Source organism: Myxine glutinosa, chromosome 6 (assembly GCF_964187855.1).
Source record: "Myxine glutinosa chromosome 6, kmMyxGlut1.1, whole genome shotgun sequence".
Taxonomy (NCBI): domain Eukaryota; kingdom Metazoa; phylum Chordata; class Myxini; order Myxiniformes; family Myxinidae; genus Myxine; species Myxine glutinosa.
Window position 1 is genome coordinate 22760952 of NC_136266.1, and position 14198 is coordinate 22775149.

At 39.9% G+C, this 14198-nt stretch overlaps 1 protein-coding gene across 7 annotated transcripts in view; it reads left to right on the forward strand.

Annotated features, from left to right (window-relative positions):
- LOC137429645 (arf-GAP with GTPase, ANK repeat and PH domain-containing protein 1) overlaps positions 1-14198 on the forward strand; it is a 644187-nt gene that overhangs the window by 294669 nt on the left and 335320 nt on the right. For all 7 annotated transcript variants that reach the window (XM_078779671.1, XM_078779672.1, XM_078779673.1 and 4 more), the window contains exon 4: positions 8166-8251. In XM_078779671.1, coding sequence (XP_078635797.1) covers positions 8166-8251 — 86 coding nt within the window. The remainder of the gene's footprint in view (positions 1-8165; positions 8252-14198) is intronic.

Below are 14198 nucleotides of genomic sequence, written 5' to 3' on the forward strand. Positions count from 1 at the left end.
GAATTGATGCAAATATTCTTGGAAAGCATTTGATCATTTCACAGTGAAATGAGGCAATTTGTGTGAAATTTACCATTTGAGAGTATTTCTTAACTACGACAGATGTACAAAACTACTATGAAAGTGATCTTTAATGTTTGGAGGATGTACAAGATGGCAAGCTTCTCGACCTTTCACCAGTTTTTGCAGCCGATGCCACAGGATGGTGCAGAGGCCTTTGCTCACTCACTAAACTGTCGGATTTGGTGCTTCTCAGGCAGAGCGTTGCACGTTGCACAGTAGGTTGTCCTCCATTAATCTGGGAGTCATGTCTGTTAACATTAGCTGGTGGATGCAAAATATCCCACGGTGTCTTTCGACAAAGACTATAGGAGTTATTGTCCACACCTTGGACAAGTTCCAAATTGCCGCCCTCACGACTGCTGGGAAGGCAGTGGTAAACCACCCAGTGTAATCTTGTCATGAGGCTGCCTTGGCATCACAGAACCCGTCTTCTCACAGAGCACCAGAGACAGCCTAATGCACAACAGGCCACAATAAATAATCACGGGGAGGTGCTCGTCTGAGAAACGCTCACCCTCGTGCCAATGTTCCACTACGATGACACAACTAGCAATCACGAACAAATATGCAGAGATTGCTGAGACGTCGAAAAAGCCCACACCTCCCAAAAATCCCACTACTATTTAGCAGTTGCTAAAAAAATAAATTACATTTCCAATTCGTCATCGGTTCGTATCTTTTGACGAGACATTATTGGTTCCATTTGTCTTAGAAAGAAAAATCTTTCTTTGTGACGTTTAAACCTAATCAGGCCGGGTTATTTTGGACCTTCTCAAAGCCGGGTGGAGGAGAGGATGGATTCCATGGTAACCGTAGATCCGATTTTTACCCTGCGCTCGCGAAGCAAAAGGCAGGGTTAAGCATTCGGGTGCGTACGTGCGTACGCACGTGTCTGCATTTTAAAAATTCATTTTCTCGGCAACCGTTGGTCCGATTGACATGAAATTTTCACCATAGGAGGGCCTCCTGTAGAATATTTTAGTGAATATTATGACGTCACAGGTCACGTGGTACGGGCGCCATCTTGGAAAAACCAAAAAACTTTGCACCTCTATATCTCAAAAACAGCTGCACAGAAATAATTGAGACAGGTCTCATTGCAAAGAATTCACCATGCGGAATAACATATGTGTCATAATTCCCATGACGTCATAATTTGACAAGTAAAAAACTTTATCCGATCAGGATGAAATTTCTTGAGCATCTTCTCGGTATAAATTGATACAGAAATAAAATTATAATGACGTCGTAGGTCACGTGGTTCGGACGCCATATTGTTTTGAGTGAAAAGCCTGAAAAACCACTAAAATCCAATTTTCTCCTAAATGACTGAACAGATCGAGGCCAAACTTTGCAGGCAGAATCGCATACCCATGACGAACAAAAAAGTCAGCGAGCATGATGTCATGCGTCACATGGTTTTGGAGTTATTATGTTTTTAAGCATAAACTTTTAAAACCAAGCTTCTCCCTCATTTTTGATCCTATCGAGGGGAAACTTCACAGATGTGTTCAGCATATCAGTCTACTAAAATGACCTTTTGGAATTTGCGATCGGTCACGTGGTTTGGCAGATATAAATAATTTAACGAAAATATTAAAAAATGTGTAACTCTTGAACTGCTTCATTGATCGACGTGAAACTTTATATTATAGTAGAGGTAATGCAGTGTAACACGTGTGCAAAAGTTCAAGATGATTAGATGTACGGTCTGGAAGCTAGAAGTTGTTATTGCGTGAAGAAGAAGAGTCTTCTCGACTGGGCGTGGAATTAATTATCACCCTGCACATGACGAGCAGGCAAAGTACGGAGCGAACTCACGGGTTCATTTTGACCTCAAATAAAATTCTGATTTCAGATTTGTCAATCGCTGAGGTATATTAACACACAACCAAAACAGATTTGGTGAAATTCCAACGATTTTTGACGAAAATACAACATTTATGTCTGCATTTCAGTAAAGTAAAGTGTGTGCCGTGTCAGCATTTTAAAAATGGAAACGTGGCTCATTGTAAAGACCTCCATGTGGGGAATAGGTGGTGTTAACGATGACGTCATTGGTGCCATAATTATGATGTCATAATTCGACAGGGACAACACTTAGTCTGATCAGTTTGAAATTTATTGAGCATGATCTATGCAACAATTATTTAGAGAATATACATTTATGATGTCATCGCTTACGTGGTCTGGCAGCCAAATTAGATTTTAAAAAAGAAACATTCAAAAATAGAAGAGTTGGCTCACACCAAGTTGACTGCGCAGGGTAAGTAATATATGAATACCATCTAGTTATCAAATTGGTATCAAGGTGTGTGCAAGAGTTGGGCAGAGAAAGTCCTGAAAGCTCGGCACAAGAAAAAAAAATTCTGCGAAGATTTTGTGAAAAAAGGAGAGGATGGAGGCGAGGCGAAATCTGCTCCCCCCCCCCCCCACCCTGCCCCCCCAATCCCCCAACTCCTTAGAGACAGGTATAGATCGTTTTGGTTTGGAGTTTTGTTAAGTGTTGTTTACAGAAACTATCAAAACTGGATTAACTTGTTTAATGTTCTCATTTGAGTGCAAAGCTCATGATCCTGAGATCATATATATATATATTGTTGCGGATCTCAACGTCGGCCTCCCCCTTACCAAGGGGGGATGAATCCCCTTGTCTTTTATCTAGCCGACGTGATCCGGGGCTATGACGTTCCTTCCGGTCAGCGTTGAATAGGGTGGTAGGCCGAATTATTCCTATTACCTAACTACCAACGCCTCCCAACAAGCAAGGAAATAACCCCGCCTGAACCACGGTTGTAGTGGAAACGCTGAGCGACAGCGAGCCGTGATCCGAGCTGTTAACAGAACTAAACCCGATTTGAGCGGTTCCGAATCGTGCCACGCTTACCCAATGGAGGAAAGGACTGATACGGTTGAATTAGGAAGAAACAGGAAGAACAGATTGGTTTATTAATATTTGTACAGGAAGGAAGAGAAGTACACACAGAGAAGCCTTATACAGTCTTTGTTGGTACTTATCCCAAGACAAACAGGCCCGCACACACAGACCCACTCACACGGGGATGTAGAAGGTTGGGTAGAGGGTCCAGGGATGGCGTCCACAGCTCGTCCTCCGGGTCCCCGACTCGTACCGCGGAGAAGATGGTAGGACAGACGGCAGGCGCTCCTCGTGGTGCGTTGGCGCGGATCGGACAATTATCGGGGAAAAGGCACGCTAGGCTGGCGCTTACTTCGCAGCTCAGCTGCGTATGTAATAAATGAACCGGCGCTATATGCGCTCCCAACAGTTCAAATGGCGAAGCGCCTCTCCCGCCAAATTCCTCAACAATGCGCCACTGATGCGAGTTCTTTATACAGGGCGCTCTTCAATCGTTCTTGCTTATACAATGCGCTCTCCCAGCAAGTCCTGGCAATGCAGCGAGTCCTTCACAAAGCCAATCCTTGTACACCGCCAGCCTTCCCCAACGAGTCCTGTAGACAAAGCGCCTCTCCCAATAATCCTCTTGCAAAGCACGTATATTCCTTCTGGTCAGTCCTAACAATACCAACGCTTGGCTTCAGTCCTCTTTGGTAAAGCGCATATACTCCTTCTGGCCAGTCCTTTCGCACGAGGGTCCTTCAAACAATGATTGCAGTTCCGTCAGTCCTCAATAATCCTTTTACAAAGCCCCTCGTTCATCAGTTCTGTGGAAAGGCTTTGTGTGCGCGTTTATATAGCGCTGCCCAGCGATCCCTCTCGAATTTGCCAGCAGCGCTCTGACCACGCCCCTCATGCCATTCCACCCGGGCCCTGGTTGGTTGTTGGCTCTTGCCGGCTCCGCCTTTGACGTGCTGCTTGACGTGGCCACACCCCGACCTCGCGCTCCGCCCCCTTTTCAGGCCTACCTCGTGGCATTTGGCAGGTTTGAGCATCCTAATGCGAGGGGCAATAGCAAAAATGGGGCGCAGACTGGATGCTGCCCAACGAGGTAGATTTGGAGGGTGGGCCGCAAAATGAATGGGACCTAAGCTTATGATTTCTTTACACAACGCAGGTATCACTATTGGAAATGGCCTTATCCTCACATATACTATGACACAACGAATGTTCTAAGGTGGCCTACGTGTTGCATGTGGACTAACTATGGGGGCAAACCTTTAACGTTTATTAATCATATATATACATTCTCAGAACCGCAACAATATATATATATATATATATATATATATATATATATATATATATATATATATATATATATATATCTGCCATCTTGTCTTTGTCCTACGTGCGATGTGTACAAGTTTCTCCATCAAACATAAACCGAACAATGCATTATTAGAATGGCAACTGTAAATGATCCTCACCCTATAGATCCTGGCCCCGACCACCTCTCCCTAGACCACGACGACCTTACCCCTAGATCCCGACCACCTACCGCTAGACCCCGACCACCTACCTACTCCTAGACCCTGACCACCTACCTACCCCTAGACCCCGACCACATACCACAAGACCCCGACCACCTACCCCTAGACCCCAGCCACCTACCCCTTGACCCTAACCATCTACCTCTAGACGTCGACCACCTACCGCTAGACCCCGACGACCTTACCCGTAGATCCCGACCACCTCCCGCTAGACCCCGACCACCTACCTACTCTTAGACCCCGACCACCTACTTACCCCTAGACCCTGACCACCTACCACTAGACCCCGACCACCTACCTCTAGACCCTAGCCACCTACCCCTAGACCCTAACCATCTACCTCTAGACCCCGGCCACCTACCTACCTGTAGACCCCGACCACCTACCCCTAGACCCCAACCACCTACCCCTAGATCCCGACCACCTACCCCTAGACCCCGACCACCTATCCCTAGACCCCGACGACCTTACCCCTAGACCCCGACGACCTTACCCCTAGACCCCGACCACCTACCCCTAGACCCCGGCCACTTCCCCTATCATCTCCTCCCACGGCCCTGTGTCTGTGCAAATGTCGTGCTAAGAATGGCAGGTTATTAAAAGGATAATGCACAATTGCTTCATTGATCTGCATCAGCAGCGTTGCTTGTATGAAGTACATAAAAAGGCATGAATGTAATGAATGTTTGTCATGTGCAATGCAATGATTAATGAATGAAAGGAAACTCCTCTGTTGACTGTGTTGTTAATAGGGTAACCTTGTGGCCTGAAAACTCACCATGCACATGGTTTTGCATCCCAGGAAGTATGCCAATTTGCCGGTTGTTTCATCCTGGCCTTATTTCCATGAAATCGGATATGCAAGTCTCTATATGAGCTTTCCTCATTGTAGACTCTATATATATATATATATATATATATACATACACACACATGATTATTGATGGATTATTATTATGTTGTGGCAATATCTCATATTACAGATGGATTGCTATGTCTCGGCTTGTACAAACACTGTGCGTACATGTTGGATGGCACGCAAAGCGAAAAGTGGGGTTAAGCAATTAGTTCACTGTCTGTCTGTCCATGCATCGACAAATGTTAGTTTATGATCGAGTAACAACTTAATGTTCATTGAATGTCATATTTTGAACATGAACAGGAAAACAAAGCTGTAGTTTAACAGTACTTTGGCTCTGAATCCGTCCTGAGCGCATATGCGCAGAGAGGAGTGACAGAATATTTTAAAGCTGTGAAGCCGCTTCAATATTTGCTATGTTCTTCCTTCCATCCATCTGCCAAAAACGAGGAAGAAGAACCCTTCCAAGCCACCGTGTTTAATTCTGAAGGGTTCTAAAGGGTAATTCCAGAATGTTCTGAGGTGTGATTCCAGAAGGTTCTAAAGTGTAATTCCAGAAGGTTCTAAAGTGTAATTCCAGAAGGTTCTAAAGTGTAATTCCAGAAGGTTCTAAAGTGTAATTCCAGAAGGTTCTAAAGTGTAATTCCAGAAGGTTCTAAAGTCTAATTCCAGAAGGTTCTAAAGTGTAATTCCAGAATGTTCTAAAGTGTAATTCCAGAAGGTTCTAAAGTGTAATTCCAGATGGTTCTAAAGTGTAATTCCAGAAGGTTCTAAAGTGTAATTCCAGAAGGTTCTAAAGGGTAATTCCAATGGGTTCTAATGGGTAATTTTAAAGGCTAATTATAATGGGTTCTAAAGGGTAATTCTAACGGGTTCTAATGGGTAATTCTAAAGGGTAATTTAAAGGGTTTCATTTGTTTCTAGGCTTTGCCTATTTCATATTAAAAACGCCAAACTGAACCGCTTCCTTCGGGCACGGGTGCAATGTTTTTTTTTTTACTCTGTCTGCGTGTCTGGCAGTCAAGAAAAATTGAAAGTCATTCCAAACAGGAAACTTACTGTTTTTAAGGATGCCATAAAGGACACAAACCAGGTCGTGGGAAGAACAAATATAAGGTGTTATTAGATTGGGTGGTGTAATGGACATTTCAATAATGGTGGTATACCTCTGGGTTTTTTTTAATTTTAAATATGACCTTTATAATCATTATTTTATTTTAATTGAATTACAGTACATACAGTACTTGAACACTGCATGGGGTATCCTGTTACATGAACTCTGTAGTTACCCTTGGAGTTTGTTTGTCTGTTTGTTCGCACAGAATAAATAAGATTTCCTCTGCAACCGTTGGTCCGACTGACAGGAAATTTTCACCACAGGTGCAACTCCACCTGTAAAAAATTTTTCATTATAAAGATGACGTCAACGGTCACGTGGTTCGGCCGCCATCTTGGAAAAAACGAAAATTTTTGCACCTCCATATCTCCGAAAGCGCTGAATAGAAAAAATTGAGACATGGCTCATTGAAAAGAACTCTCCATGGGGAATAAAATATGTTAATGATGATGGCATAGGGGCCTCCATTATGACGTCATAATTCGACAAGTACAAAACTTCATCCGATCAAGATGAAATTTCTTGAGCATAATCTAGGAATAAATTCGTTTAGAAAAAAAATAATGATGACGTCATCGGTCACGTGGTTCAGCCGCCATATTTGTTTTAACACAAAAGCCTTAAAAACCACTGAAAACCACTCTGATTGCTCTTTTTCTTGTTAGTTTATGCATTTGAATGCTGTGTGTTGGAAGGTTTTAGAAATCATGTGAATAATGAAACAAAAATCCCACTTAAATTGCGAGTAATTTACTATATACGGATGTGAAACGCATCCTAAACAGTGAGATAATCATACAATTTTTCACTTTACATTAGTGAGAAACGAAAGGGTCTGATCGGATAACTTTGAGTCTGATAGGGATAACATTTGCCTTTGAGCTTTCTTGTCTGGGTTTCTATTCCCTCGAACCCGGTGCTTTGTAAGGCAGGTATAGGTATTGCATGAATGAATGTACCGTCCTTAAAAGGTGATATTTAATTAAATATGAGTTCCCTGGCAAGGGACTTTAACACAGGAGGAGGCCACAAAGCCTCTGAAAACCTGCGCTGTGGCTGCCAACATATGGTTAAATGATGTGCGTCAAGCAACGACATATATTAAACCACCCCATCTACTCGCTTTCAATTGCCCAACTTTGCAGGGAACAATTCGCCTATGTCTTGTGCATGATTGGCTGTTAAACACACATCGTGATTTCACATATTTGTGCATGCATTATGAGCAAGCAGTGTGTGTCGAATCTGCTTTTTTTGATTTACCAAAGGCATTTTGCTTTGAACGTGGGCTTTGCATAAGGTTTGCAGTTTATCAATCGAAATAGAATGCTGTTCCAAAAAGTACCATGTGTTAATATTATCGAGTTTCCAGTGTGGTCACAATAACAAGGAAGCCATCCAAGGACATGTGCTTCACCCTTTGGGACTCATCAGCTTGGAACTGGTTCTAGATGGTTCTGTATAACTTTGTAGTTTAAAATTGGCATATTGTAGGCCTTTAGTTACCCTTGCTCATGTCATTAGATAACTGCAGTATTTCTCAAAAGATAATGCCACTATTTCATGTCACCTATCAGACTAATACGTATATATATATATATATATATATATCGAGCTTTATACCTGGAAGGCAATCTCAGGTCACCTAGACCTGTTGTTTAACCGACCATGGATCATTGCCAGTGAGTATGTAGCACAATGTTCTGATTGCCACAGGTGGACGATTCAAAAAGGAGATCGTGGTAGACGGTCAGAGTTACCTCCTCCTCATCAGAGATGAAGGTGGACCTCCGGAACCCCAGGTAAGCAAGGACGCTTCGACCAGTTTAGTGTTTCCGGGCCCTCGCTGATCTTGCATACTCGTGCCTCGTGAAGCGATGTTATTCATCTCGATGCTGCGTTCATATTTACCTTTACCAGAATCACCAGAAATATTGTGACCTTGAGGAATTGTTTTTGTTGCGAGGCTAGATCCCCTGGTCCATGGCTCCATACCTACACGGATGCAGTACAAATGACCATGTTGCTTTTTACATTTTACATTTTACGCACAACTGTGTTTACTTGCTTTGATTAGTTCAAGCTGGAGAGTATTTTCCTTTCCAAAGAACACATCGGTGTTTATGAAGCTGGTTTTTAAAGTCACTGTTTTCGCAAAACAGTTTTACAAAACAAATACATGGCTTTAGGGGTTTGACACACACATTGCCGTGGCCTCTGTTTCATCAAACCCCGCCATGGTTCCTCCTTTGGTTTACAAAGATGGACCACGACGAATAGCTTCGTAAATGATGTTCAAAAAATTACTTAACGTCTGCAAGGTGGGTGGTCATTTGTGTTCTTTGTGTGGAGTACCGGAGCGGGAGATTGTGGGATCAAACTGGACTTTTAATCCCAAAGTCATCCTGCAGATGTTGGCCTGCCATTGACACACGTTTATCAAGATCTGGACATTTTAAACATTGCATTTCTCTGATGTCGAAACGCCACGACCCTTGTTGTTTAAGACATTATTCGGTTTGATCTTATAAATATTATGAAGTTTGTGTTTGTGCGTATGTGGGTTTGTTTGTGTGTTTGTACGTTATTCTTTTACCGCCGAACCATATTACCTCGAGGCCCCAAATTTTAGGTGCATCAACTTCAGAATCTGGGCAAGGTTTTAAGATACCACAAGTTAGCCTTGAAGTCTATTTTGAGGCCACTAAAGGCCACTATAAATTGCACCGGTATATTGTGATGTGGGGTCAGGCGGTGCTGCGCCGGCCCGCAGGCAAAAGGTAACCACCATAAGGCGAATAACTCCATACCATTTCAATGTCAAACATGTCCCGAAACCACAGCCGCGAAAAGCTCACCCAGCTGGGCATCATCATCATCATCATCACCATTTTTATGGCCGTTTCCATGCTTGCATGCGTAAGCGGGGTATCCACCCCAACCCCCAGGGCAGCGCCGGGTATTCCCTCCAACCCCGGGGCAACACTGGATTATCCACCCCAACCCCCCGGGGCAGCGCTGGGTATCCACCCCAACCCCTGGGGCAGTGCCGGGTATCCATACATCCATCCATACATACATACATACATGCATACATACATACATACATACATGCATACATACATACATACATGCTACATACATGCATACATGCTGCATACATACATACATACATATATGCATACATACATGCATACATGCTACATACATACATACATGCTACATACATGCATACATGCCACATACATATATACATGCATACATACATGCATACATACATACATACATACATACATGCATGCATACATACATACATACATACATACATGCATACATACATGCATACATGCATACATACATACATACATACATACATACATGCATACATACATACATATATGCATACATACATGCATACATGCTACATACATACATACATGCTACATACATGCATACATGCCACATACATATATACATGCATACATACATACATACATACATACATACATGCATACATACATACATACATACATGCATGCATACATGCATGCATACATACATACATACATGCATACATACATACATACATACATACATACCTACATACATACATGCATACATACATACATACATGCATACATACATACATACATACATACATACATACATTTGTCTCTGGCTCCATGAACACAGAGATATTTGCCTAAAATTAATGATCTTGGTGGTACATTCCGATTGGATGAAGCGGTTTCGGGTCTGTGCTACTTCAAGATGGCCCAAGTGTATTAACATACAAACGGGTGCAGAAAATGAAGGTGTGTAATTATCCAGGGTTTGTAAGAATGTTCATGAAAGCAGTGGGTTTAGATTTTCCATCACTGGTCTAAGTGCAGGAACGACATTGACAAATTGTATTGATAACAAAGTGAGGGTGCGGTTGGAAATGCTAATGTCTGAAGTGAGGTCCTATTATGAGAGAGACAGACACAGACACAGTTGGCTCGGTTCGTGCTGGAGGGAACTAGAGTCCCTGTATAAAGAGAGTTGTGTCAACTCAAATTTGGACGCCATTTTGTGTCTAAGTGTGTCGGATTAGATATACATGTACATTCGCGATATGGGGTGATATATTCTAAACCTGCTAAAAAAAAATTTACTACACATATTTAGTTTTATTATTACATACAGGTGATATTTGTTTTGTCAAAAACTCAGCTATTGCCGTGAAAAAGAGCTGTGTGGTGATATTAAAAGTGGTATGGCAATGCATATTACAAGCCAACACTGCATATAAGAGCTAACATTATAAGTAAGACAAACCAATGCTGTCGTTCTCTGAATTTTAATAACTTTTCGAAAGGAGTGTGGGCATATCCAATATTTTTTAAAGGGTGCCGAGAGCAATTCCGGTGTAGGATTTCCAGCCGACATATAGTCTAACACACTTAAAACAAATTCTGTACGTGGTATTGCCATATTTCTGACTTTTTATTATTTTGTTATTTTTTTATTATTTATAATTTTTATTTTATTATTTTTATATATTTTTATATTTATATATTTATATATATTTTTTATATATATTTATATATTTTATATATTTTATAAAATTATATAATATTTTATATTTTTTATATAATATATTATTATTTTAATATATATAATATATATATAATATATATATATATATATATATAATATATAATATATATAATAATATATATAATATATATAATATATATATATTATATATATATATAATAATATATATAATATATATATAATAATATATATAATAATATATATAATATATATATATATATATATTATATATTATTATATAATTATATATTATATATAATATATATATATATATATAATTATATTATATATAATTATAATTATATTATAATTATATTATAATATTATTATATATTATAATATAATATATAATATATAATATATATATAATATAATATATAATATATAATATATATAATATATATTATATATATATTATATATATTATATTATAATTATATATATATAATTATATATTATATATATATATTATAATTATATATATATAATTATATATTATATATATATATTAATATTATATATATATTATTATATTATATATTATATATATATATATATTATATAATAATAATATATATATTATTATATATATAATAATATATATATAATAATATATATAATATATATAATATATATATATTATATATATTATAATAATATATATAATATATATAATATAAATATAATATATTTTATAATATATTATTTTATATAATATATATTTATATTTATATATTTATATTTATATTTATATATATTTATATATATTTATATATTTTTATATATATATATTTCTGACTTTATTATTTTTATTATTATTCTGACATATTTCTTTTCCATATTTCTGACTTTATCACTTGGAAATCTATGCATCTTATATTTCCCAGATTGGTTTGAACAACCAAAAGCAGAACAACCAGTCATTTTGTTTGGCAATAAACAACATTCCCGTACCAAGCTGACGTTCACGCACGGTGAAGTTAGACACAAAATGGCGCCACGAAATCACGTGACCAGAAATCTCGGGTCAGCGCATGGCGCAACTCTCTTTATACAGGGACTCTAGAGGGAACAAGCTTGCCACAGTATGGACAGTATAACAATGCAGTAAATAACAATGCACTCTGAGGATTACCATGGCCTGCAGATGTGAGCAAGGTTAATATATCGACGTCAGATTCCAACTGATCTTTTGTTCAAGACTCCAAGGGTGCAGTCCTTTATTTTGCTTGTGGGATTGCGATTGCAGCTCGTAGCATGAGCTGCCAACACAACTCGATGTTTTAATCGCCCGAGACTCACAATAAAATAGGTTAACATGTGTTTATCATGATATGCCTGCATGAGCCACTGACTTTGGCATATTCGAAGTTGATTATCCAACATGGAGAGTGAAAATGGCCTCCTTGCAGAGCACATCATGTGACATTGTAAATACAGATCTCTCTTATTGAATGATAGGTGAGTTACCTGTCCAAATACAACAATCCTTAAAGGGAAGCATGTAAGCTCAACATTTTGAGCATCAATTTTGGGCTCAGTGGTGTCATGGTTACAGCATCCACTCCGCGTCTGGGAGGTTAGTGGTTCAAACCCCGCCTGGGTCATACCAAAGACTTTAGCAATGGTCCAGGCTGCTTCCATGCTTGGAATTCAGAATTTAAAAGGTTAAAAGCAAGGGCATTCCCCATACGTTGGCATCCTTGATGAAGAGGAAATTCCTCCTTGTGAAATGCCTTGCTGAGTGTGGTGGGAAAGGCAGTTAAGTGTCATTGTTGTGACTTTGCTGGTACCCAGAGTACTCCGGGAAGTGACAGTACTTATCAGTGGCTGTGTTTGTCTCATCTAAAAGTCTTGTGTTGTGTCGCATATGTCCATAAGTTGTATTTCCATGGGGATACATAATATATCCAAAGAGGTAACAGGGTTAACACTGCGGGAATTTGTGAGGCCTCACCTCAAATATTGTGTACATTTTGGTCACCACATCTGAGGAAGGACAAAGCTGCCATCGGCAAGAGAGTTCAGCGTAGTGTTAATGAATGAATGAATGATCGTTTTAAGGCCATTTTTCCCCACGAGAGCCTTGCAGGCCCCGTGACAATCATGGTTCCCTGTTTGAGGCAATGTTTTTATGGCCGGATGCCCTTCCTGACGCCAACCCTTGGTCAAGCTCTTACGATGCGCAGGGATACGGTGTACCTATTCTAAATCGGGGTAAACACCGGGATCATTCATCCCAGCAAGCTGGTACTCAATTTGCCGACCTCGGAAGGATGACAGGCTGAGTCAACCCCCCTGGTGTTAATTCAGCGATCGACCGGGATTCGAACCCAGGATCCTAGGACCCTAATCCAGCACCCTAACCGCTAAGCCAACACGAGGCTTATAGTTCAGCGTAGTGTGACCTGATTAATTCTGCGGCGAGCTAGACTAATTGCGGATCTTTAGCAAATTAACTCCAGAGCTCGCACCTTGCTGGGTTTAAGGATTAAGTAGTAGGAGCTGAAACCCAAATGATATCAAAGTTCCTCCTGATGAATCTATCTTTGCTCTTTGTTTATTCTGGTTCCTTCTGATGACTCCAATGCATTATTTGACCTTTAACTTCATTATAAGGAATGGCTGAAGGAGACGGGACTTTTAAAATAAAATAGAGGTGATCATGAGGGCATCTGATGGAAATGTTTAAGATAATGAAAGGTATAGAAGGAACAAGTGCAGAACAATATTTCAGCAGAATGGACAGTGACAGGATCAGGGGCTGCAGCATTAGAGTAAAGAGAGTTCAGACAGTCAAAAGTAATAGTCTGGGATCCGAGACCTCAAAATTTGATTTTGAAGTGACACCCCTGCTATAAAATGTTTGACCCCTAGATCATGTCTGTGGGGGTGTTAGCCACCAGAAAAGTGACTTTAGCAAGGTAGTTTGGATTGCGCGAATTCTGTAGGGACATTTTTTAACTTGGGGCGTCAACTGTAAAAAAGCAAGAAATTTAGGGGTAGGGGAAATTCAATTGACCATATATCCCATAATACAGGGGTGAGTGCAACAAATTACCACTCATTCTTTTTGTTATAAATTTGGCTTTTATATGAAACATGATTCAACGTGATTGGACCATCCATGAGGTCAGCAGAGGTCAA